This window comes from Physella acuta, unplaced genomic scaffold (assembly GCF_028476545.2).
Source record: "Physella acuta isolate Inbredline_101_S28 unplaced genomic scaffold, ASM2847654v3 ptg000373l, whole genome shotgun sequence".
NCBI lineage: Eukaryota > Metazoa > Mollusca > Gastropoda > Physidae > Physella > Physella acuta.
The window spans coordinates 648967-676825 of record NW_026731892.1 but is presented as its reverse complement, the minus strand read 5'-3'; the positions used below and the strand labels follow the sequence as shown (position 1 = coordinate 676825).

At 39.7% G+C, this 27859-nt stretch overlaps 2 protein-coding genes across 2 annotated transcripts in view; one reads left to right on the top strand and one right to left on the bottom strand.

The window, feature by feature from the left end:
• Positions 1 to 23674, bottom strand: part of LOC131941781 (autophagy-related protein 2 homolog A) — a 40105-nt gene extending 16431 nt beyond the window's left edge. The window contains exons 1-4 of the mRNA XM_059301285.1: positions 23546 to 23674; positions 22515 to 22692; positions 2554 to 2598; positions 287 to 412 (exon numbers count right to left, since the gene is read on the bottom strand). Coding sequence (XP_059157268.1) covers positions 287 to 412; positions 2554 to 2598; positions 22515 to 22692; positions 23546 to 23625 — 429 coding nt within the window. The 5' untranslated portion in view covers positions 23626 to 23674. The remainder of the gene's footprint in view (positions 1 to 286; positions 413 to 2553; positions 2599 to 22514; positions 22693 to 23545) is intronic.
• LOC131941807 (protein slit-like) lies at positions 9649 to 20328 on the top strand. Its single transcript, XM_059301345.1, has 2 exons — positions 9649 to 10205; positions 17346 to 20328. Exon 2 carries the CDS (start codon positions 17359 to 17361, stop codon positions 19990 to 19992), a length of 2634 nt encoding a protein of 877 aa, XP_059157328.1. The 5' UTR covers positions 9649 to 10205; positions 17346 to 17358; the 3' UTR covers positions 19993 to 20328.
• Positions 23675 to 27859: the final 4185 nt, after the last annotated feature.

Here is a 27859-nt window from a genome sequence, read left to right as displayed (position 1 = left end):
GCTAGTGTATTTACCTGAAGTTTAAGACAATGTAGCTAGTGTATTTACCTGAAGTTTAAGACAATGTAGCTAGTGTATTTACCTGAAGTTTAAGACAATGGAGCTAGTGTATTTACCTGAAGTTTAAGACAATGTAGCTAGTGTATTTACCTGAAGTTTAAGACAATGTAGCTAGGGTATTTACCTGAAGTTTAAGACAATGTAGCTAGGGTATTTACCTGAAGTTTAAGACAATGTAGCTAGTGTATTTACCTGAAGTTTAAGACAATGGAGCAAGTGTATTTACCTGAATGGAATCAAGTGTTACAGTGAGTGCAGACTGAGGTAGTTTAGGCTTATCAATGTTAAACAATGTTGACGGGTCATACGGTGCAGGAGAATCTGAAAGTCCATTCACATCAAAGGCCAGCAACTATAAAAATAAAAAAATAAGAAAAATATTAAAACAAATAAAATATGAGAAAAATAAAAAAATCACAATTAACATTGATGAATTTTATCTCAAATGTTTTAATGTTTTGTGTGTGTTATCATCACCTAGTCTTAGTGTAAAAAAAGCAATATAAAGTCTTACAGATAATAAATAACTTTAAATTAATCATATAAGGAATCAAATTTTAAAATTTGACATAAAATATAATTTTAACACAACTACAATTATTTTTGTCAAATGCTTATCATCACACACTTACCTAAGTTAGTGTATTTTACTTTTAAGTTTTGGTTAAAAAAAAATTCAGTCTTTATATAAATGTAACAAATCTTGAAAACATTTGAATAACAATTTTTATAGAAAAAAAATGAAATAAAAAGGTATCATTTTTTGGCACTAAAAACCTAAAAAAAAAATATATGAAAAGATTGAAAGGTTTAGTTTCTGATTCCATAAGCTATAATGAATGCAGTCTAATAAAAGAAAAAAAATTAGCTTCAGACAAAATAAAATGAGCTACTCCTTTAAAAAATTGATAAGATAAATTATGTTAGAGCTGACGGCTAGTTAAAACAAAGGTTTGAGAACCTCATCTGAGAGATGTGTGGTTTTATTGTAAAATAGAATATCAAGCATGCCAACTAAACAGCGAACAGTCACAGAGCAATATTCAGTCAAATATGTGATGATTACAATCAGTGTTGTAGATGTTTAGATTTCTCTGAGTAAAACTATATTTGAATCATTTCATATCAAATTGTTATATACAGAATTAGGCAATTAAATGTGGCATGCGTGATAAATTTTGTTGTGTAAAGTGGCAAAGTATATCAAGTATGGGGACAGGCTTTTTATACTGGTGTAAAAGTGGTAAAGTATATGCTATTTATACTTGTATCTTACTTGGTGCTAGAAAGGATATTACTTTAATCCACTTGTAATGTCTAAATTATTTAAAAATACTAACACACAAAGGTCTGAGGGGTGGGTGATCTGACTGGAACATGAGAGGTGGGTGATAGAACATGAGGGGTGGGTGATGGAAAATGAGGGGTGGGTGACCTAGCTGCAACATGAGGGGTTGCTGATCTGACTGGAACATATCATCAATGATCATTGTGGCAACAGCAATGTAAAACAAATCTTCATAAAGTTTACATTTTGGTCAAAGTTTATATCGTGTCATTATTATATGAGTACCAAAGACTAACTTCCTATAAGAGGTAAGAGGTGTGTACGTAACTTGGTAAAAAAAACAAGATGCATTTACTGAGAGTTTGAGAACAGTAGGTTTAATGTAGGGAAATATTCAACATGGTGAGTCATCAAGGTGGAATTATTTAAGTAAACAATGTTTGAATGTGTCTAATCATTATTTTATTTTTAAATCACAAAAGGAACTTGTATAGAATTTTGTCAATATTTTGATTAATATGACTGCAAAGAGACATACATAGCAGGGAATCTTGTTTCTATTATTTTGGTTATGTCCCTTGATTTAAACAAAAATTTGTTCTTGCCTTTCTAACGTTGAGAGCATCATTAAAATTTCTTAATGTTAAATTTCTGTATTGAAGATGATACAAGCAACAATTAATAATAACAATAACATCAATGAAAGCACTATTAGGAGTGAAAAAAAAAACTCTGACTGACTCTGATTAAAGATTACTTTATTAATTTTATCAATTAATTTTTATCAAATTATGAAAAATGTAATTATAATTCATTTAATACAATGTCCTTTAACAAAAAAAAAGGGACATAAAATATGTCTAACTAGTAGTTGGTTTAAAACAACTCAGCATCTAGTGCATTGATTAAAAAGGTTGCATCTTGTATAGGGGAGGAGTTACTAACATTTATGTAGCCTTGTGTACATTTGAGGACATTAAAAAAAAAAAGGTTGGCTGACCACTTGACCAGAGTGCCATAATGAACCTTAAATGTGTTTAACTGTATAAGAAACATAAAGGGGAGGTAATAAAACCCCACTTATTTCAAGGCCTACTTTCTGTAATATATAAAAAGAAAATTCAAAAGAAGGAGCAAAAAGTATGTGTTATGCTTATAACAGAAGCTGTAAATAAGCTGGGTTTGTGTAAGCAATGTAATTATACCTCTATAAAGTGTGCCGCTTTCTGACCTTTCACCTCTCGGCTGGGCTGTGTTAGTATAAATAAACATTGAGAAAAGTGTGGTCAGTGTGTTAGCCTGACTTCTCTTACCACACAAAATTAAACCCCCACGATGAGAGTATTCTAGCCTACAATATTAGTGCAGTGATATTTAGACGACAAAAAAAAAGGGTTTACATTGGTTATTGAAGTTTGTTCCTGTACAGTGGTTTGACCTGACCTTTGACCCTACATTCTGACAAGAGTGTCATGTCCCTACAGTAGCTCTGTCCATAAACTTCTATTAGTTTATCATGCCATGTTATAAACCTGTATTAGTTTATCATGCCGCGTCATAAACCTGTATTAGTTTATCATGCCGCGTTATAAACCTGTATTAGTTTATCATGCTGCGTCATAAACTTCTATTAGTTTATCATGCTGCATCATAAACCTGTATTAGTTTATCATGCTGTGTTATAAACCTGTATGAGTTTATCATGCCATGTTATAAACCTGTATGAGTTTATCATGCCGCGTCATAAACCTGTATTAGTTTATCATGCCATGTTATAAACCTGTATGAGTTTATCATGCCGCGTCATAAACCTGTATTAGTTTATCATGCTGCGTCATAAACCTGTATTAGTTTATCATGCTGCGTCATAAACCTGTATTATTTTATCATGCCACGTCATAAACCTGTATTAGTTTATCATGCTGCATCATAAACCTGTATTAGTTTATCATGCTGTGTCATAAACCTGTATTATTTTATCATGCCACGTCATAAACCTGTATTAGTTTATCATGCTGCATCATAAACCTGTATTAGTTTATCATGCTGTGTCATAAACCTGTATTATTTTATCATGCCAGGTCATAAACCTGTATTAGTTTATCATGCCGCGTCATAAACCTGTATTAGTTTATCATGCCGTGTCATAAACCTGTATTATTTTATCATGCCACGTCATAAACCTGTATTAGTTTATCATGCTGAGTCATAAACCTGTATTAGTTTATCATGCTGCGTCATAAACCTGTATTAGTTTATCATGCTGCATCATAAACCTGTATTAGTTTATCATGCTGTGTCATAAACCTGTATTATTTTATCATGCCACGTCATAAACCTGTATTAGTTTATCATGCCGCGTCATAAACCTGTATTAGTTTATCATGCCGCGTCATAAACCTGTATTATTTTATCATGCCACGTCATAAACCTGTATTAGTTTATCATGCCGCATCATAAACCTGTATTAGTTTATCATGCCGCGTCATAAACCTGTATTAGTTTATCATGCTGCGTCATAAACCTGTATTAGTTTATCAAGCCGTGTCATGAACCTGTATGAGTTTATCATGCCGCGTCATAAACCTGTAAGAGATTACCGTACCTCATCATAAACCTGTATTAGTTTATCATGCCGCGTCATGAACCTGTATTAGTTTATCATGCCGCATCATGAACCTATATTAGTTTATCATGCTGCGTCATAAACCTGTATGAGTTTATCATGTCGTGTCATAAACCTGTATGAGTTTATCATGCCGCGTCATAAACCTGTATTATTTTATCATGCTGCTATAACTGGTAGCTTATTTCGTCAAGTGGTTTTAGAAAGCCAGCTAGCCCAAACTGCTATAAATCGTAGCTTATTTTGTCAAGTGGTTTTAGAAAGTCAGCTAGCCGGCCCATCAACACTCTGTTTAGTTACATATCTGGAGCCTGTCTACCTCAAGCACAAGACGATTAACCAGGTTTTCATAGCCTATGTTGGACGTTGTCAGATAATTTTTTGCGAGATAGTTACACTTATTATCACCCCCTCTCCCATGGCATAAGTTAAACAAAATCAATAACGAATGTTGTTTTTATCGTGCACCGCCCTCTTCCCTACCAATGTGGGAAAATGCGGGAATTCCCCGTTTGGTCCAATTGGCCAGAGATGTTTTTCGCGGTTTAAATCAGACCATCGGCCTAACAAAGAGGTAAATAGACTGTGGCTATCTGACGTCGGGGAATAGCCTAAAACCTCCTAACCTAGTGCGGAGGGTTCCAAGTAAACTATGACATGACCTGCATTATTAAACCTACTCCTACCCTATTAGTACTAGGGTAGGAAACAGCCAACTAACAAAAGTGGAGTAATGTATTTATCGGGGAAAAGATAGCCAACACTACAGTCACAGACAGAGACTTTAGAAGAATACATTAAAATATTTAAAAATAAAAGATGTATGTCTTAATGCCAGATACAGTTCTAAAAGCTAAATCGTATATTGAAGAAACAGCACGACCAAAGAAATAGTGAGAAACTATATAAATTGTCTATGCTATGCGAAACAAAAAGAATGGAAGACCAAACGTGATTCACAGCATAGCGATTGGAAGAGCTTGGGATGATGACGGGACGCGGAAGTTCTGCTGACAGTTATTATATTGGGCCCAGTTGAATGGGTTATGAGATGGGGGGATTAAGGAGAAGAAAGAGTGTTACCAGAAGGTACCAACATTAAAACGATAGGATAGCAATGTCCACCCCACCAGAGCTGATCACTCACACACACACACAGGTAGGATAGCAATGTCCACCCCACCAGAGCTGATCACTCACACACACACACAGGTAGGATAGCAATGTCCACCCCACCAGAGCTGATCACACACACACACACACACAGGTAGGATAGCAATGTCCACCCCACCAGAGCTGATCACTCACACACACACACACACACAGGTAGGATAGCAATGTCCACCCCACCAGAGCTGATCACTCACACACACACACAGGTAGGATAGCAATGTCCACCCCACCAGAGCTGATCACACTCACACACACACACAGGTAGGATAGCAATGTCCACCCCACCAGAGCTGATCACTCTCACACACACACACATTGTGTAGCCAAGATTGTGGGAAATTCAAACAAAGGAGCATGACGTTCATTAACATGCATTTGTCCACGCAATCAGACCTTCCCTAAACACCTCGATAACCCACAAAGATATGTCGGCGTCTTGGCCGTAGTCCGCCCAAGGTCAGACTAAAAAAGTTCTCGCCTAAAATTAGATCGACAGGACAGGTAGAGTGTGACTAACGCTAAGCGTGACTAATGTTGATGTTATGACTAGCGTGTAAGCTCCAGCAGCCCGTATTTCAACATGTACGGAGGTGTCACGTCCTCCCCTCCCCCCCCCCCCCCCCTCCCCCAATGTCCATAGTATCCTGGTAGAATCCCCTTGATACGCACAAGTCAGACGTCCTTGTTTTCTTGGCCGTTAAAAGAAAACCTCATGTTTACGTGTTGTCTCTCTAAGCCGTTTCCTGTTCTTAGATTGGGCGTGAGGGACGATTCATTGAGCAATGAGAAAACTTTCGGATACACTTCGGCTGTCATTCATGAATTCTACCTGGTATTTCTGGGGAGTTTATTAGTTTATACTACAGTCATGATATCTACCTTCTATTTCTGGGAGGTTAGGGTCATGAATCGTAACTTCTATTTCTGGGAGGTTACCACACTATAAGCGTTGCCGGATTTAGGGTTTTCTAAATCAAAGTTAAGTCAATGGGAAACACCGTGTAAGGAAATTGTATCTGAAACAACAAGTTATTACAACAGACATGTCCACGTTATAGCCCCCCACCCCCCATATGAATTGACAGCTTATCACAAAACCTATCCCTTATGTACACTGTCATACCTAATCATCCCACCTCCCTTGTTTTAGCCTAGGCCAGCTAGTCTTCCTGTAGACTAACTTATCGCCCCCACCAACAATGTTCCCTCTAAGGGGGACAAGTTTGTGTGCAACTTGTATTTTCTGTGCGCGCTGTTCTAAAAATCTTATACAAGGATATATTTATTTTACAAAATTACTGCGCGGCAGCTCAAAACTACTGCGCGGCCGCGCAACCGCGCTTCTTAGAGGGAACACTGCCCACCAACCCTAGCAGTTTTGTGTCTGACCGTGAGATAAGCAGCTTATTTATTTAGGCCCTACTTGGGTGCATGACATCATAGGCTTTATCGCAAATGTAACCTTCTATAAACGTGGTTCGTGGTTGTCTCATGTAACCATCTATAAACATGGTTCGTGGTTGTCTCGTGTAACCATCTAACATGGCTCGTGGTTGCCTCATGTGGTGGTCACGTGGTCATGAAAAAATACGAAGGCTCAAACAATAGTGAAAATGCCCTATCAACGTGTCTTTAAGAAGACCTTTTTTTTTAAGCGCAATTTCCATTCTGGAGAATTGCGTTTATTAACCCGTCATTTCTGGATGGATGAATGGATGAATGTGTGTCCGCAGCTTTAAGTCGTATCTCCTCCTCAACGAAGCAATATTGAGGACTAGTTCCAAAAGCAATTATGTTAAGCAAGTTACGATGATGAACATAGGCCATAAAAATTCCGGGTTTCTTTCATGGATTTCCCGGAAAAGCCAAAAAAAACTCGAAAAAATGCAGTTTTTGGCCCATATCTCGGCAACCAGACCACTTAGCGACTTGAAACATGTACCAATCGATTCCTGCTATAATTTAGAACAATATTGCCGAAGAAAGTTTTCAAAAATATCCTTTCGTTCGGTCATAAAACATTTTTTGAATTAATTAAAATTTGGACCGAATTAGTAGGCATTTTTATCCAACCACACCACACGCGTCATCACGTTCAACAGCTGCGCCATCACGTTCAATGGCTGCGTCATCACGTTCAGTAGCTAGGCGCGCAATGGTTTTTAGTCATGTAACTCTAACCAATGGTTTTTACTAACCCTGCTATTGATTTACGCTACGACAGAGCTATTTTTAGATAACATTAGGAAATTGCGCTTAAATGTCACTAGACTTTTTAATTAACTTGTTTTAATTTCAAAAAGAATACCAATGCATATTTTAAAAAAAAACAATATAAATTAAAATACAATTTTAAAAGTGTTAGATAATTTAGTTTTTAGAGGACTTTTTGCATTTGAGGCAACAATTTATAAAAGTAAATAAAAGCCTTGAATACTGGTCGAAAAAACGGAATTCAGTTTGATCATCCAAGTAAGTAAGGGGGTGTCAGCTGAATAAAGTATATATTTTGTTTATAAATTAAGCTTTCTTTTGTATTGCACACAGGGGGGGGGGGGCTCGAAATGGATGGGGGCAGAGAAATGCCTGATAGAAACTCTATAACCTACGATTAACACCAGTTGCACAAATTGTTTTTACGTATAGATTGACTGGTTCATCTAGAGCAGTGTTTCTTCCAGACTTTTTTCTCCGGGGGGGCACTCGAAATGTTCGGGGGGGCGGTAGACTTTCTTCGGGGGGGCGGACACTGTTAAAAGTATATATTTTCTATATAAATTATATAAATTTCATTTCGTTCGGGGGGGGCGGTAAAAAATTTTCGGGGGGGGGCTTCGCCCCCCCGAAGAGATGCCTGGAAGAAACTCTGATCTAGAGACGTACAAAGACATGTTCCAACCTGTCTGAGACCCAAGTCATGTGACTGTGTGGTCTCGATGTCATCCAACTGTGTCCAACATGCCTGAGACCCAAGTCATGTGACTGTGTGTCTCGATGTCATCCAACCGTGTCCTACCCCAACATCCCCCGACATCCTTACAACATTACATGCACTATTTACACAGCCTCGGCCCTTCTCATTTACATTTCTAATGAATAAGGCTAACACCACATGGATGCTCATGATCTGTGTTTGAATATAAAATCAGATTATTTTACTCTGGATCACGCGGATTTTAGACAAAAGGGAATGTAATCAATTCATGACGTCATACTCACTTGACGATCCCCCCCCCCGTCACAAGAAGCAAAAGTTAGACCACCTTAAAATGACGTCCCACTTCAGCCTACACCATCCGATCACCATTTGCATTTTATTTTAAAAATACAAAAATATATTTTTTTAATTAAGATGTTTACAAATAAAATAAAAAAATAAAATAAGTTTGACGTCGCACTTTTTGCAAACCTACTCACCTCCGTCAATTATAAAAAGATGTCCGAAAGCCCCCCCGCCCCCCCCCCCCCCCCCCCTATAAGTGTGGTGGACAAGTGAACCCAAAACGTGTGCCCACCACCAATCTAAAATGACGTCACAAAATGTCTGCACTCCCCCCCCCCCCCCCCCTCCCACACACACACGTAACTATAACCTAAAAAACATTTTTCATAATTTTCTACTCAAACAAAATAAAATACACAGACTACGTTACATTCCTTAAGGACCACCCCCCCCCCCCTTCCACCCCACACAATAGTCTGAGTCCCATATATATATGACGTCATTTGCGATAAAAATATATTTCAATACGAAGATAAGAGCGTGCCCGTGTGTTCCCATTTGTAGGTTTACTACGCGCTGATCAATGAATAAGTCTTGTTTACAATACGTCGGATTTTTTTTTTACACCTCTCCCAACCTTGTTTACAACTCCTTCAGATTTCTGTCCACGCTTTTAAAATTACAACTCCGAAATTACAACGTAGATACGGTTTTGCTATTTTGAATATTTAATTTCTGTAGGCTAATAAGTTTATTTTGTAATAATAAAGTTTCCCTGAAATAAATTGAATTGCTTGTTTCTTGGTTTGACTAAGAATACATCACGCCATTTTCTGTGATAAACCTTCGGGTGTGACAACCAAACAATAGACTATTTTTACGAAGGGTTTTGGGGGGGGGGGGGGACGACGATGACATGCTAATAGTTGAATGAAGTAGCGCAGATCTTTAGATAAAAAATTAGAATCGAATAGAGGTCAATATTTATGAAAAGAAAAATGACAGGTTTAATTATTCTAGAAGGAAGTTATTTAACAGTCTTTCGGAAAAACGTATTAGGCCCAGCTGTGTCAGTAGCCTACAAACAAGCACCTTTCACAAGACTACGTGTTTTAGACCGTAAGCCCTTAGCTACCTGTCACTACACGCCAGTAAAGGGCCGATCAACAAGGTGCTGTACGCTGGGGACACGGTGCGCTCGTATCAACTAGGTTAGCAAACGGTAGCAGCGGGCAGCTTTTTTTCTCTCTCTCTCTCGGTAGGGCTCGTCGTAGGTGGGACACGGCAGCCAATCAAAACGCTAGGTCAGTGTCACTGGCCAGGTGAAGCAGACGACAACATTCTTGTGAATCTGGCCGTGACTCATGTTGTTTAGTTGTGTGCTCGCTGTGTTTACTTCTACAAGCCCAGGACGGGCAAGCAATGACTGAACATTCAACAAGACGCTTGTCTTCACATTTTTACATAGAATTTTTTTTTTTTTAATTCGTAAGTAGACAGCAGGTAACGTGGACAATTGCACAAGGCTGCTATCACCAGCCAAGGTTAGATAACTCTGGGCTACACCCGGGTAAACAAACGAGTGGTCTCGTGTTGTTGCAACCCTAGGACTGGAGTATAACCGGATAGGCCTACACTCTCGGATATAGTGGCAGGAATACAAGACATACGCGGAAAAACAACAAAAGGCGACCAAACGAGGCTCTTACCGGAGGCCACACCTGTAAACCTACCGTCAGGTAGATGGATTCCCCATGTCATTTGAAATTAAAGACTCCCTCCTTCCTGCATGCATAGATCATAGACTGAAGCATATGCTAAAATAAGACAGACAGGTAATACGTCTAGCTTTTTCAAATTCAATAAGATTTAACTTTTAACTACACAATAACAAAGTGTAAAGATTTAAGTAGCCTACTTCATCTGCGTCTTAAAAAAGTATGTTTTATATAGTTTGTACCTATAGGCATTAATATTTATTATATGAAGAACTAGTACTAGGCATAATTAAAATTAAACACGTATCCCTATTATATGTTATAACACCTTTTATAATAACAGTTGTAGGACTAGGCCCGACTGTATGTACTAGACATCAACCATGACTAAATAACTTTGCAGTTCACCCGATCTAACATTCCGTCATAAAAGACACACTAACGTAGTAATGTATGCCCTGTCCGTCTTGTCTGTACGGTTTGTAAATATTTAGTGCCACACCCCCCCCCCCTCCAATCTCACATGACTGATCGATTTATCTCACCTAGTGTTATTGAACACAGTAATCTTCCAATTTTAAATTACTTTATATAACGTATACATTAGATATTCTTGCCTTTTAATCGGAAATACACCTGTTAATTTCGAAAGAAACCGCTCCTTCAAAAAGGGTCATCGTGTTAGATAAATGGTCAATAAAAAATATACAAATTTCTAAATTTTAACTAAATTCATGTTAATTGGGCCAACTTTTTCTGAGTTGTTTTGTGTGTCAAGTCGTACACAGTAGCATATGTAGGGTCTACCTTTAGTAGTGTAGCTCAAGCGCTAGGCTTAGTATTGATTCTAATCAGTGATTGGCGTTCACAGTTAGCACCGTGGGAGTCAACACATTCGACTGGTACAAGCCTAACATAATTTAACAAGAGTTCCCTTGTGATGGCGACGAACGTTGTTAACCAATTGTACGTCTTAAATAGTAATCTTGTTGACCATCTAATAAAAAAAAACGTTTTCTGGCTGACTCTCATTTACCTGTCTAGCTCTGGTCATTTGGTCTGACAGTGGTATGGTATCGACATTGTCTAATTAAAAGTACGCCTTCGAACCTTAATGTCCATGGGGCAGGTGAGTTTATGAAGGCATTTGAAGGGATTTGAGTGATTAGTTAGAGCATGGTCATTTATCTACCTAGATACATAGCTGGTTAGAAGCTTATTGTCTAGTCCCTACCCACAGGAAGACTGTCCCTACCCACAGGAAGACACGGCTGAGTTGTGCAATCTACAAAAGTACACATATAGGCCACGACTGTACACACATAAGCCACGACTGTACACACATAAGCCACGACTGTACACTTAAGCCACGACTGTACACACATAAGCCACGACTGTACACACATAAGCCACGACTGTACACACACGACTTTACCTGTCCCCATTCAACCATAAACACTCTCATGTGTAGGCTATAATTAGACCGTTCTTCATGGCTTCATGAATATTTGAATAAAGCAGTAAGGCAAGCTTGGCGCGGCTTAGTTCTAAGACAATTCGGCTCGTCCTTATCTCGGAAACATCAAAACTAAAGCTATTTGAATCTAACGTACAATAACGTTTTCACTAGGATTTAACATTCACCTATTTAGATTACACCCAGTGCTACCACACTCGTTACACCCAGTGAGGTGGTACACCCAGTGCTACCACACTTGTTACACCCAGTGCTACCACACTTGTTACACCCAGTCCTACCACACTTGTTACACCCAGTGCTACCACATTTGTTACATCCAGTGCTACCACACTTGTTACACCCAGTGCTACCACACTTGTTACACCCAGTGCTACCACACTTGTTACACCCAGTGCTACCACACTTGTTACACCCAGTGCTACCACACTTGTTACACCCAGTGCTACCACACTTGTTACACCCAGTGCTACCACACTTGTTACACACTTGTTACACCCAGTGCTACCACACTTGTTACACCCAGTGCTACCACACTCGTTACACCCAGTCCTACCACACTTGTTTCACCAAGTGCTACCACACTTGTTACACCCAGTGCTACCACACTTGTTACACCCAGTGCTACCACACTTGTTACACCCAGTGCTACCACACTTGTTACACCCAGTGCTACCACACTTGTTACACCCAGTGCTACCACACTTGTTACATCCAGTGCTACCACACTTGTTACACCCAGTGCTACCACACTTGTTACATCCAGTGCTACCACACTTGTTACACCCAGTGCTACCACACTTGTTACATCCAGTGCTACCACACTCGTTACACCCAGTGCTACCACACTCGTTACACCCAGTGCTACCACACTTGTTACACCCAGTGCTACCACACTTGTTACACCCAGTGCTACCACACTTGTTACACCCAGTGCTACCACACTTGTTACACCCAGTGCTACCACACTTGTTACATCCAGTGCTACCACACTTGTTACACCCAGTGCTACCACACTTGTTACATCCAGTGCTACCACACTCGTTACACCCAGTGCTACCACACTCGTTACACCCAGTGCTACCACACTTGTTACACCCAGTGCTACCACACTTGTTACACCCAGTGCTACCACACTTGTTACACCCAGTGCTACCACACTTGTTACACCCAGTGCTACCACACTTGTTACATCCAGTGCTACCACACTTGTTACACCCAGTGCTACCACACTTGTTACACCCAGTGCTACCACACTTGTTACACCCAGTGCTACCACACTTGTTACACCCAGTGCTACCACACTTGTTACACCCAGTGCTACCACACTTGTTACACCCAGTGCTACCACACTTGTTACACCCAGTGCTACCACACTTGTTACACACTTGTTACACCCAGTGCTACCACACTTGTTACACCCAGTGCTACCACACTCGTTACACCCAGTCCTACCACACTTGTTTCACCAAGTGCTACCACACTTGTTACACCCAGTGCTACCACACTTGTTACACCCAGTGCTACCACACTTGTTACACCCAGTGCTACCACACTTGTTACACCCAGTGCTACCACACTTGTTACACCCAGTGCTACCACACTTGTTACACCCAGTGCTACCACACTTGTTACACCCAGTGCTACCACAACACCCAGTGCTACCACACTTGTTACACCCAGTGCTACCACACTTGTGACACACTTGTTACACCCAGTGCTACCACACTTGTTACATCCAGTGCTACCACACTTGTTACACCCAGTGCTACCACACTTGTTACACCCAGTGCTACCACACTTGTTACACCCAGTGCTACCACACGTGTTACATCCAGTGCTACCACACTTGTTACACCCAGTGCTACCACACTTGTTACATCCAGTGCTACCACAACACCCAGTGCTACCACACTTGTTACATCCAGTGCTACCACAACACCCAGTGCTACCACAACACCCAGTGCTACCACACTTGTTACACCCAGTGCTACCAGACTTGTTACATCCAGTGCTACCACAACACCCAGTGATACCACAACACCCAGTGCTACCACACTTGTTACATCCAGTGCTACCACAACACCCAGTGCTACCACACTTGTTACATCCAGTGCTACCACAACACCCAGTGCTACCACAACACCCAGTGCTACCAGACTTGTTACATCCAGTGCTACCACAACACCCAGTGCTACCACAACACCCAGTGCTACCACACTTGTTACATCCAGTGCTACCACACTTGTTACACCCAGTGCTACCACACTTGTTACACCCAGTGCTACCACACTTGTTACATCCAGTGCTACCACACTTGTTACACCCAGTGCTACCACACTTGTTACACCCAGTGCTACCACACTTGTTACACCCAGTGCTACCACACTTGTTACATCCAGTGCTACCACACTTGTTACACCCAGTGCTACCACACTTGTTACACCCAGTGCTACCACACTTGTTACATCCAGTGCTACCTTGTTACACCCAGTGCTACCACACTTGTTACATCCAGTGCTACCACACTTGTTACACCCAGTGCTACCACACTTGTTACATCCAGTGCTACCACACTTGTTACACCCAGTGCTACCACACTTGTTACATCCAGTGCTACCACACTCGTTACACCCAGTGCTACCACACTCGTTACACCCAGTGCTACCACACTTGTTACACCCAGTGCTACCACACTTGTTACACCCAGTGCTACCACACTTGTTACACCCAGTGCTACCACACTTGTTACACCCAGTGCTACCACACTTGTTACACCCAGTGCTACCACACTTGTTACATCCAGTGCTACCAGACTTGTTACACCCAGTGCTACCACACTTGTTACACCCAGTGCTACCACACTTGTTACACCCAGTGCTACCACACTTGTTACACCCAGTGCTACCACACTTGTTACACCCAGTGCTACCACACTTGTTACACCCAGTGCTACCACACTTGTTACACCCAGTGCTACCACACTTGTTACACCCAGTGCTACCACACTTGTTACACCCAGTGCTACCACACTTGTTACATCCAGTGCTACCAGACTTGTTACACCCAGTGCTACCACACTTGTTACACCCAGTGCTACCACACTTGTTACACCCAGTGCTACCACACTTGTTACACCCAGTGCTACCACACTTGTTACACCCAGTGCTACCACACTTGTTACACCCAGTGCTACCACACTTGTTACATCCAGTGCTACCACACTTGTTACACCCAGTGCTACCACACTTGTTACACCCAGTGCTACCACACTTGTTACACCCAGTGCTACCACAACACCCAGTGCTACCACACTTGTTACATCCAGTGCTACCACACTTGTTACATCCAGTGCTACCACAACACCCAGTGCTACCACACTTGTTACATCCAGTGCTACCACAACACCCAGTGCTACCACACTTGTTACACCCAGTGCTACCAGACTTGTTACATCCAGTGCTACCACACTTGTTACACCCAGTGCTACCACAACACCCAGTGCTACCACACTTGTTACATCCAGTGCTACCACAACACCCAGTGCTACCACACTTGTTACATCCAGTGCTACCACAACACCCAGTGCTACCACACTTGTTACATCCAGTGCTACCACAACACCCAGTGCTACCACAACACCCAGTGCTACCAGACTTGTTACATCCAGTGCTACCACAACACCCAGTGCTACCACAACACCCAGTGCTACCACACTTGTTACACCCAGTGCTACCACACTTGTTACACCCAGTGCTACCACACTTGTTACACCCAGTGCTACCACACTTGTTACATCCAGTGCTACCACACTTGTTACACCCAGTGCTACCACACTTGTTACACCCAGTCCTACCACACTTGTTACACCCAGTGCTACCACACTTGTTACACCCAGTGCTACCACACTTGTTACACCCAGTCCTACCACACTTGTTACACCCAGTGCTACCACACTTGTTACACCCAGTGCTACCACACTTGTTACACCCAGTGCTACCACACTTGTTACACCCAGTGCTACCACACTTGTTACACCCAGTGCTACCACACTTGTTACATCCAGTGCTACCACACTTGTTACACACTTGTTACACCCAGTGCTACCACACTTGTTACACCCAGTGCTACCACACTTGTTACACCCAGTCCTACCACACTTGTTACACCCAGTGCTACCACACTTGTTACACCCAGTGCTACCACACTTGTTACACCCAGTGCTACCACACTTGTTACACCCAGTGCTACCACACTTGTTACACCCAGTGCTACCACACTTGTTACACCCAGTGCTACCACACTTGGTACATCCAGTGCTACCACACTCGTTACACCCAGTGCTACCACACTTGTTACATCCAGTGCTACCACACTCGTTACACCCAGTGCTACCACACTTGTTACACACTTGTTACACCCAGTGCTACCACACTTGTTACACCCAGTGCTACCACACTTGTTACACCCAGTGCTACCACACTTGTTACATCCAGTGCTACCAGACTTGTTACACCCAGTGCTACCACACTTGTTACACCCAGTGCTACCACACTTGTTACACCCAGTGCTACCACACTTAGTACATCCAGTGCTACCACACTTGTTACACCCAGTGCTACCACAACACCCAGTGCTACCACACTTGTTACATCCAGTGCTACCACACTTGTTACATCCAGTGCTACCACAACACCCAGTGCTACCACACTTGTTACATCCAGTGCTACCACAACACCCAGTGCTACCACACTTGTTACACCCAGTGCTACCAGACTTGTTACATCCAGTGCTACCACACTTGTTACACCCAGTGCTACCACACTTGTTACATCCAGTGCTACCACACTTGTTACATCCAGTGCTACCACAACACCCAGTGCTACCACACTTGTTACACCCAGTGCTACCACACTTGTTACATCCAGTGCTGCCACACTTGTTACATCCAGTGCTACCACATTTGTTACATCCAGTGTATCCAACATGTGCTACATATTGAATTAGTGCTAGATTCTAATCATTCCATATCTGGTCACGAGCCCATAGTGTGTTAAAAAAACCCAAGCAAACCGCCAGCCGATAAAGTCTTTCTAATTGCTTAAAGGCCGCGAGTGTTGATGTAATGTTTTAACAAATTATCATACAGGGGGCGGGGGAAATGCTTTAATGGAAGTAAAACTAGCCGGAAAATGTTTCCGATAAAGTGAAGAATACATAATAAGGTCACAGTGAATTGAAGTATAAAAACTTGAACAGCTGTTTTTGATGTTAGTACTAGCTGATTGTACACGTGTGTGTTCTGTGAATGACACATGAGATCTGACCCTACCACACCCATTTGATGTACAACTGTATTCGTTTTAATCTTTGAACTATAATTATTTTAAAAACACCAGCAAGCCGCCTCTGATTAGTGATACTACCGTAACAGCCTTCAATGAATGCATGTTCTAATTTCTAAAGAGAAAAGAACGGGTCTCTCGTGACAACGCCAAGGTGTTGTATATCATTTTGTTTTAGATCTAGAAATGTAATAGGCCTATAATATAAGGGGTGCTGGTCTATAGTAATGTTAAATAACTGTATGGGATAAGTAAACACGTCAGTTTTTGTATTAGAACTTCAATTTAGATATCGAGAACTTTTCCACTTGATTGTATCGGTTCAGGCATCAATGAATCGAATTGAAATGTCTAAAGAAAGTACTCGTTTGAGTATAGTGAAAACTAGAGTAATATTTTAAAGTCAAGTTTTAAAATGTCCCTCATAAATTTCAGCGAACGGATCAAGATGGCGTCAAGCACGTGTATCAGCCTGCTCTGTGTTGTGGTCCTGCTCTCGCCCGTCACAGTGGTCAACTCGCAGGACTGCAGTGATGTGTTTCCACGGTGCCAGTGCTATGAGGGTCCGGTTGTGGACTGCTCTAGCAGAGGACTGACCGCCCTGCCCAGTCTGACCGCGCCCTTCACGACCTTGATACAGGAGATGCGACTCAACAACAACAGCTTCACCGCGTTGGGATCCGATGCTTTTCATGGACTCAGGATCAAAGGGATAGATTTAAGAGGAAACCCTATAGGCAGTGTCCATTCGAATGCATTTCAAGGATTGGTTGTAGACTTGACAATATTGTATTTGGATGGAAACAAAACATCAGTAGTACCAATAGATGCCCTAAAGGTGCTAGTCAACTTGGAGGAACTTGTACTGAGGAATTATGGGATATTACATTTACTAAACACAGATAGTTACTTTGTGTCTTTTCCCAAATTAAAATATCTTACACTCGATAACTGGGGTCTAACATCTATTGATGACGACCCATTCCATGGGCCAACTGAGTTGTTAAATCTGATTATCAGCAACCAGAATATTGTAGGTCTCCCCGTTGACGTGCTCCACTCGCCAGCTTTATCCAAATTAAAAAAGTTAACTTTCTCAAACTGTCACAATGTAGGCAAGGTAACTCAATCAGCATTTGCGAACCTTGCCGCCATACAGGAGATAGACTTAAGTTATAATTTTATACACACTTTAGATAACGATTGCTTTAAGGGCATTGGCGACACTCTGATCAAACTAAACCTGTCTGGTAATACTCTGATTCCGTCTAATAGTCTGACACTGGCAGGGCTAAAAGATTTAACTGTGCTCAAAGAGTTGGACATGTCGCACAATGAAAACCTCCAAACACTGCCCAACTTGTCTCAGCTAGGTAACCAACAATCTCTCAAGCTGTATTTAAACAACAACAAAATCTCAACTCTTGGCGCCAAAAGTGTTGCAGCTATAGCTACCACACTACAGACTTTGAATCTTTCAATGAACCAGATTCATTCCATTCACGTGAATGCTTTTGATGGGATAACAACGCTTCAAGTTTTAGATCTTTCCAAACAAGACATAGGAACTCAAGAAATTTTAACCGTTCCACACTTAAGTAACTTGTCTTCTACATTAAAGGAGTTGTACCTGTCCGGTCAAACCGTCAACCCGGACACGCTGTGGTCAGCTATTACTGACCTCACACAGCTGACTGTTCTCAGCCTCTCAGCAACAAAACTCAGCACTATACCAAGCTTTGCATTGGAGGAACTGGCCGCACTAATTCAGCTGGACATAAGCTCTAACAGAATATCCTCACTGACCCCCGACATGCTTGTTGGTCCACGAAACTCGCTCAAAGTTTTAAACATTGCCGGCAACCCCATCACCACTCTGCCGTCTTGTTTGTTCAATGGCTACACAAGTTTTCCACTGAACATCATCCTAGACTCGCCGCTACAGTGTAACTGCGCCATACGGTGGTTGTGGGAGCGACTCAAGAATAACACAATCGTATTTCCCACCGCGGCGAAATGTGCAGACAACATGCCGCTCTCCAACAAAACCCTGACAGACTTTTGTCCTGGTCCCTACACAGAGCCGGCGTGTACTGATAACTATCTGACGCCCACGCTGACCATACGGCTGGGGGCGGGTGAGAGAAACATCACACTGAATTGGACTTTGTCGGACAACAAAGATCTGCTCAACTACATGCTCCAACTAGAGTCAGAGTCCGGTGCTGTGACCAATGTGAACCGTTCCAACAGCCAGCCCTATGTCTTCACCAACCTCACGCCCAACACGGTCCACCATGTGTGTGTGTACGCCGTCTTCCTCAAGCGGCACACTATCGTTGAATGTGATAACATTAAAACGTTACAGGACACGACGGGCGCTGCCGGCCAACAAAACGGACTAACTTCACAGGAGGTCGGCATCATAGTAGGCGCCGTCATTGGTGGGGTCATCTTACTGGCCATTATTATAGCCATCGTTGTTTTAGTCTTCATCCGCAAAGTGCCCAAAAAAGCCGAGGCACCCTCCCACCCCGAACAGCCTCGAATATTCTCGAAGTCAGAGTTGCCGTCCATGGGCCGAGAGACTCACACGTTCGTCAGGGGCAAGAAGCGTGAGGGCGAACCAGAACACAAGGAAGGGATGAAGGTGGTGGCTATCAGCGATGGTCAGACCGGCGGGCGGGTGGGCCGAGCCCAGATCTTGTACTCGGACAGCAGCGCCAAACACGGCAGCACCTCGTCCTCCAACCAGTCTTTCTACGAGAACGACCGCCGCGGCGTCTTGCCCGAGCCACCCAGGGCCAAGCCCGAGGCCTACTACAACATGGGCTTCAAGGGGGACCACTATAATGAGATAGACACGGGCCCACGGTCGCCAGAGAAGCTGAAGCAAAACGACCTCAACAACAAAAAAAGTGCCCCTGGCGCACGGCCGCCATCATACATAGAATTAAATAGACCCAAGGGGCAGACGGGCCCAGCTTCACCAAGTCTACACATACAGGGCGTGGACAACATGGGCTTCCAGCATGACGATACAAAGCCACGACTTAGCACGTCCAGAGAAGTTACAGTGTAGATGTAGATCTGTGATCAGTGACTGGGTTACTTCCTGCAGGCTACGTCAGATAAGAAAATATTACACAAGATGGAGTCACGCGAAGAAATGTACACAACAGTTGTCAGAATGACTTGGGCCACTACTGTAGCACTGTGTTTAAACAGGTGTATAGGAGGGCCTTGTCCCCCCCCCCCACCAGCTTATTAAACATCTGTAGACCTCAGGTGCCTGATGTCCAAGCCAAAGGCCAAAAAAATATGCAATCTCTAAAAACTGACCAAAAGGCTGAACTATTACTTATTTGTTTCTGTTAAACAGACTATCAAAAGATGGAGAAAACATGCTGGGACACGTTTTGACGTTTTGACGTGTTGCCTACATTCCATTGTTAAAGAAATAATGATGAATACTGTTCATTTGTTTTAGATATCTATTTATACATATGATGCTCAAAAATACAAGTAGGCTCTGAGTTTAAAAGGAAAGGTTTAAACTAGTTCACATCATGTCCAGTGAATAACAAGTGTCAACCATGTTCAATAGTGTGCTATATATATACTTAATCAAATTTAGCAAAGATCTGACTTAATTCTAATACAACTAAAAATCTTGTAAATATTTTAAATTGTAAATAAAACTGCTGAATGAATTAATGAATAAATTGGGCCTGCCTGTTTGCTCCTAATAAAAAAAAACATTTTGGATATTTTATAGGATTTATCAATTCAGAAGGTAAAGAAATATAGATTTTAACATTTGCAAACAAATTTTAAAAGTCCAATGAATACATTCGTGCCTTCATTTAAATTGTAATTATACGCTTTAAGTGGCCTAAGTGTCAATGCAAAACTTATTTTTAGAAGTCATAACGATAGTTATAACTAATTTTTGTTATTTACAGAATGTTTTTTAAATGTGTGCCTCGATTTATGAAACTATTGTAGTAGTTGGATGTACATATCCCAGAACTGGTTAAATTATTGTACAAAGATCTTTTTTTACAAGTCATACTTCAAAACATTCCAGATGTAACATACGACTTAGTTTAGTCAACATTCCATGAAATAAATGCATTTATGCCATGTTTTTGTAGACTTTCCAAATGTATCAAATATCTGTAAGTTGGTTATTTTGTTGTGACAATTTTAAAAGAAATTTTATGCATATTTATTCAGGTATTCAATCTTTACAAAGTTTTCTATTTATCTCATATCATCTGCTATTTATAACATTTTTATTTAAAACCTTCTGCAATAAATACAATTATGCAATTCTCATGAAATTAGAGATTCATTTTTATAATATGCCTTAACCAAAGTAGAATTTTAAAAATGTTTTTGTTATTTTTTATACCTCATACATACAAAAAGTTTTTAAGGGAAAATCTGAATCAATGAATAAACTTTTAAGAATAGTAGTTTCTCTTTTTCAAAACTATTTCTCTTTAAATTCCTAGTGAAACTAGACTAGGTTATTTTTTTATTTCACTTATAAGATGCATAATTAGCAGTCAGAACAAAAAATTTTCTCAGAATTATTCTAGGTTATCCCCATTTTATACTTTTTAAGTTTTAAGAGAAACATTTATAAATTGTATGACATATTAAAATAATTATTTTAGAACAGTTGTTTGTGTTATTCCTTTTTCAATAAAAAAATGACTTTTTAAAAACCAAAGCCTAAACTGTAAAATGAAATCAATTAATAACAAAGAAATACCAAAACCTTAAGTTTTGAATAGTCTAATTTTCTGTGTGTTTTAACTTCAATAGTAGAAACTTACAATTACCAAGTGTTAAAACGATACATTTTACAGAAACTGTTTACCCTTCTCCCAAATCCTTAATATATTTCTACAGAAATATTGTCCCCTGTATAAGTGTAAGGCAGCCTACACAGCTCACTGCTCTAGGCATGTGAAACAAAAGTTGCTTTGGGGAACATGTTACCATTCTAAAGAGAGTGAAAAACTATCTCACACATTTATTTTGTTATCAAAAGATTTTGAGATAAAGAACCAAGGAACAAGGCTCGAAAAATACATAATTTACATTAGGTATATATATATATAGAGAGAGAGAGAGACCTATATACATTGTGTTGAACAACGTTTTTCATCATAAATCTGTTATAGGATTTCAATAAAAAGTTTTTAAAATAAATAAAAACCATCAGCTTATAAGGCATATGGTATTTTTACATGATTAAATGATAACTTGTATTATACATATTTATGAAATATGTAAAGAGTTACTAAAGTAAGAATCATGTTTAAAATATTCAATATAATTAATCGTAAATAATTAATTTCATTTTTTTTTTTTTTTAATTTAGATTTAAGAAGTTTTTAAAGTAATATGTTACAAAGAGGTTTATTCAGCTTATTTTTGTATAATTAAATTTAAAAAAAAAAACTTTCTGAACATAAAGTACAACTGAAGCATGCAAATTTTTTTTTACCAATGGGGAACACATAAAGATAATACAAATATCCTAAAATTATTGAATTAACAATTAATGATGAAAAAAAAAGAACTTACCACAGAATATTGGGGCAGTTTTGGTAGAGCAGTTTTAGCAAAGTCACTGGGTTTACTGACACAGTCAAATAAACATTCTATCACTTCAAGTTTCCCAAAAGTGACTTTCACCCTGTGCTTGCTTTCTGAAGATTTTTTTTCTTGGACCAAACTTGCATGGACTGGTTTGGCCAGAAGACTGAAATGAAGAAGAAACAAAGGATTTTAAAACAAAAATTGATTTCATAACAATACATGGAACAATAAACCGGGAGTGATCTCCCCTAAACTTTCTTGAATATTTTTATAAAAAATAACTGGGGATGGGAACTCGGGCTATAGACATGATTTTTAATCCATTTTAAATACTTAAAGTTTTAAAAATAGAATGAAATCTCGTAGACAAAAGAATTGCACACCAAGTGAACGCTAAATAAAAAAGTGCATAATAGTGCTCAATATTATTAGTACTTTAAAAATTTACATTAGTTTTTTGAGAAATCGGAAGTAGCGTAAATTACTACTTCCGGTCAACGGAAATGACTCAAAATTTAACAGAAGGTAGAGAATTAGATCTTTTACTTACATGTGAAATTTCGTTTATCTATCTGAAATAGTACTCAAGTTATAGGCTTTTGAAAATTTCAAAGTAGGAAAATTACCACTTCCGGTTATCGGAAAATCGCTCAAAAGTTGATACGGATCTACGATTTTGATAAAATACTTATATATGAAATTTCATCAACCTAGCTGTAACGGTACTCAAGTTATCGTGTTTACACACACACACACAGACAGACACACAGACATACGGACAAGATTGCAAAATTATGTTTTTCCGTATCAGTGAGATGTAAAACGTCGAGATTTGTAAAAATCTCGATTTTTTTTTTTGCAAGATTACAAGACTTTCTCTATACTTCGTATATACGAGAAAGTAAAAATGAAGAAGGAACAAAGGATTTTTAAAAAGACAGCCCCTATGTCCCAGGAGGGGCGACAAGCTAACCCTTAAAATTAATGTGTAATTTATGAACAATAAAAAAGCTTACCCAAGATGATCCAAGGGTAAAATGGAAGCAACACTGTCTCTCAGTTTGTGCAGTGATACCCTAGAGTCTAGCTTTGACATCCCATCAAATAAATCTTTGGCAACCTTTTGAAGGTGATTCTTGGGGACATCTTCCTTTGATGCTGGACACTGGGCCCTACCACGGCTTAGCTTGGGTGTTGGTGCGTCCACAGAGGAGGTGAAAAACTCACCGCTGTCATGAAACTCCTCGTCATCATCGTCATCACTGTCATAATGTGTACACGCAGTCTTGAAAGATGACTGTGAATAGCTGAGACTAGCTGCAGGGTCAGGCCGTGGGTGGAACTGGCTGGTGATGAAAGACTTGGGCAGGCTGGATGGAGTGAAAGACTTGTCTCCTTTAGGAACGCCAGATTTAGGTGGGAACGAGGAAGACAGGCTGGTGACGCTAGTTGCCGGGGGGGATGAAAAAGATGCCATAGAGACGACTGGACATGGTTCTGGATCTTCCAGCAGGAGAGTGACAGTAAAGAAGGGCAGGGTTAGACTGATGTTCTGGGTCTCTACGGAGTGGTCGTCCCAGCCCCTGCTGTTGCTTCTTTCTGTAGCTGAGGGGGGAGGATCACATAATATAAATGTTACAAAAGGGCTTTTAAAAATGAGGTAGGTAATTTACACGCTAGCTAACCAACTGTACAGAGTAAATATTTTAGAATGAGTTTCTCAAATAAAATGACTAAACAGCTCAATCAAATTTAAAGAACTTACATTTGCTTTTTTTTGCATGGGAATAGTCACTGACTGAAATAGAAAAAAAAATTGGTTTACAATTTAATAAAATGTCAATGAAGTACAATATGTCAAAGTGAACACGTTGAATTTTAAGTTGATAAAGAAATTTAAAAACCTGAACCAGAATTTAATATATTTTTAAACATGGACTCATTTAAAACAGCTCCAACTTTGCTGATATGTGGTGCTGAGGAACTATCACCAATGTCTTACTCACCATTTGTGGTGCTATATGTAGAGTCTGCAGTGAATGTACTCACTGAGGAACTATCACCAATATCTATACAAGCTGAGCTCTTACTAGCTGATGGATATGCGGAGAAGAACATGTCTTCTGAGAAAACACTCTCTGAAAGCAAATGTGCGCTTAGTACAATTTTCTTATAAATAAAATAGAAGGAATAACAAATAATTCAATTAACTAACATACAAAAAACAATTCTTGATTTTATTTTTTTTCAATTGCTTAAAAAAATTAAAACAGAATCCAATACCTCCTCGCATCATCTCCAGATGTTTTTCTATAGTGAGGTCAGGGATGCTGTCAAAGGCACTGTTTCTGTGTATGGAATCATCTGCTTCTCTAAGTCTGTCACAAACCAAAAAGTCTTCAGAGGTCATGGGAACAGGCTTTGGTGCTTTCTTGTGACCTAACAGGTAGAAGAAGGTCAGCATTGGTGACAATGTGTTATGAAACAATGATATGAATCAGTGTATGGGCTGTTGCTGCACATTTAACATATAATTACAATAGGTTAACGTTTAATTTCTTATTATGTCTAGGCACAACTAAATGGTTACACTATTGCTAGCAACAACTGGTAAAACATATTTCCACAAGAACTTACCTGTAGTGCCGAGCAGTTGTGTAAGAAGACTGATAAGTTTAGGGGACATGAACACATGAAAACTTTCCAAATTCCAGGACACATCCACCTGTACACAGACAATGTCAGAAGTTTGACAACTTAAGGGGACATAAACACATGAACACTTTTTAAATATCATTGGTTGTCCATGTTTCAGGACCTGCTGATGTATAATGTGTGATATAAAAGGGGTTGTCCTTACATCAGGACCATCTGATGTATAGTGAGTGATATGAAAGGGGTTGTCCTTACAGCAGTACCAGCTGATGTATAGTGAGTGATATAAAAGGGGTTGTCCTTACAACAGGACCAGCTGATGTATAGTGTGTGATATAAAAGGGGTTGTACAGAACCAGCTGATGTATAGTGTGTGATATAAAAGGGGTTGTCCATACAGCAGTACCATCTGATGTATAGTGTGTGATATAAAAGGGGTTGTCCTTACAACAGGACCAGCTGATGTATACAGTGTGATATAAAAGGGGTTGTCCTTACATGAGGACCAGCTGATGTATAGTGTGTGATATAAAAGGGGTTGTCCTTACATGAGTACCATCTGATGTATAGTGTGTGATATAAAAGGGTTTGTCCTTACAACAGGACCATCTGATGTATAGTGTGTGATATAAAAGGGGTTGTCCTTACAACAGGACCAGCTGATGTATAGTGTGTGATATAAAAGGGGTTGTCCTTACATGAGGACCATCTGATGTATAGTGTGATGTATACAGTGTGATATAAAAGGGGTTGTCCTTACAGCAGGACCAGGCAGCTGGTCTTCGTTTTTGATGATGATGGTGACTGTCTGAGACTTGTCCATGGAAACAATAGGGATACAGCCTCCTGTCTCAGGCTCGGGGCTGTCTGTCAGGCTCTCCATTTCTTCATGCGACATGCCTGGGTAGATGGACTGAGTCATGCATGAGCTCTGCATGTAGTTGCCAGATGTTGGCGGGGAACTCATGGCCAAATCAAATGCCTTTGTTAAGAGAAGGAAACATTCTTAAAAATTAACAAATGAAAATAGAATACAACAGAATACAATAAAATTAAATATGACTTTAATACAAATGTTAAATTACTTCAATGCAGCAGTGAAATATCTTAATGGATTTAATGCTAAACTACTTTTTTTCTTGTAGAAATTTGTTTAATCATTATATTTTTAATTTAACTGAAAAATGTGTAAGATTACCACTGAAGACTGCTGGATGGGATCAAGTGGTTTAGGTGTATTTGGCCTGCTCCAAACTTCCTCCAGACTTAAGGTGACTTTAGAGATTTCTACAAGCTTAGTGGAGAAACCCTTGGGCGCAGATGGCAGGTTAGGCTGCTTCTCCCTGCCTGTCAACGTGTCCTTGTCGTAGTACTCCAGCCGCTCAATCAAAAGCTCAACACATACACCAGGAGACTTGTCCGTTTTGATGATAACATTTGTCATTTTTATTTGGATTCTAGATGTGACTGGAGGGGAAAGAAAATACAAGCTAGGACACTTGTGAATTTGAGTTTAATATTTTTAGGAAAAATAACATACATCAACTGCAGCAGCTACCATTAAGAACCTGATTTTAGCTCCTCTCCTAACCGTACCTTACTTTACTCATAAAACATAAGGAAACTGATGAGGCAACAATAAAACATTGAGTTGGTGCACAAAGGAGGGGATTAACAAGTGCAGCCAGTATCTTCTTTGTGTATTTTTATATCAATCCACAGTTAACCTCAGGATAAAATGGGTCTTCTACTGGGCTTTATACATGTTTTTTTTGTAATTTTAGATAAATAACTGTTGTAAGCTCATTGTTGAATAATTACAAAATTGACCTTTAGCATGTTTAAAAATTAATTATTACAATCAGCTAATGGTTTTTAAGTTTAGAACTAAACTTTAAGAAATATTTTACTTTACACAAGTATTTTAATATTTATCTTTTGCAAAATAATAAACAATCATCTGCATTTTTATACAACTTTTATTCAATTTCTCTGTATTTTAATGACTTTTAAGAACAGTTACAGATTGGCTCTCTTAAATATCTTAAATTTGTATAAGGGAAGTAACTCAGAAAAAACGAATATTTAATTAAGCTCATAAAACACTTCAAAGAATAATGGTTGCATAAATCTATTTACTTAGCAATATAATTTATCTATATTAAAATTCATCGGTTGATATTAACATTACAATAAACTGGCTGTAAACGTTTTAAAATAGGCAATTTAGCTTTTAAATAAATTATTAAAAATAAAATAATTTTGATTACAAAAATGTCTGTAAATCTTCATGTGCCTCCACTAGAAGCAGTTGTGCAGATGCCTATTAAGGGAGGCATGCCTCCTAGTTTGAAAATGGCTGACTTACTGGATGAAATGAACTCAGACATGAGTTCAATGCTTTCAAAGGGAGAAACTCCTTTCCCGGCTTCTGAGATTTTGTGAATGTCAGCAGCAGCCACATCTGCTTTCATCACTTCTGCCACCATTGAAGCTGTCATACTTTCAAACATTGATTTCATGTCCATCCCATCATCTTGTGAAGAAAAGAAAATTAAGTATGATAAAAATTTAAATTTTGAACAGGAATTCCTCTAGTATTATAATTATACAAGGAATAGCAGGCTTTTAAACATGCAACAAAAAGAAGAAGAAACTAAAAATATTAATAAAAT

Bases quoted from the DNA above. Each gene is read 5' to 3' on its own strand.
- LOC131941807 (XM_059301345.1), top strand. From the start codon at position 17,359: ATGGCGTCAAGCACGTGTATCAGCCTGCTCTGTGTTGTGGTCCTGCTC.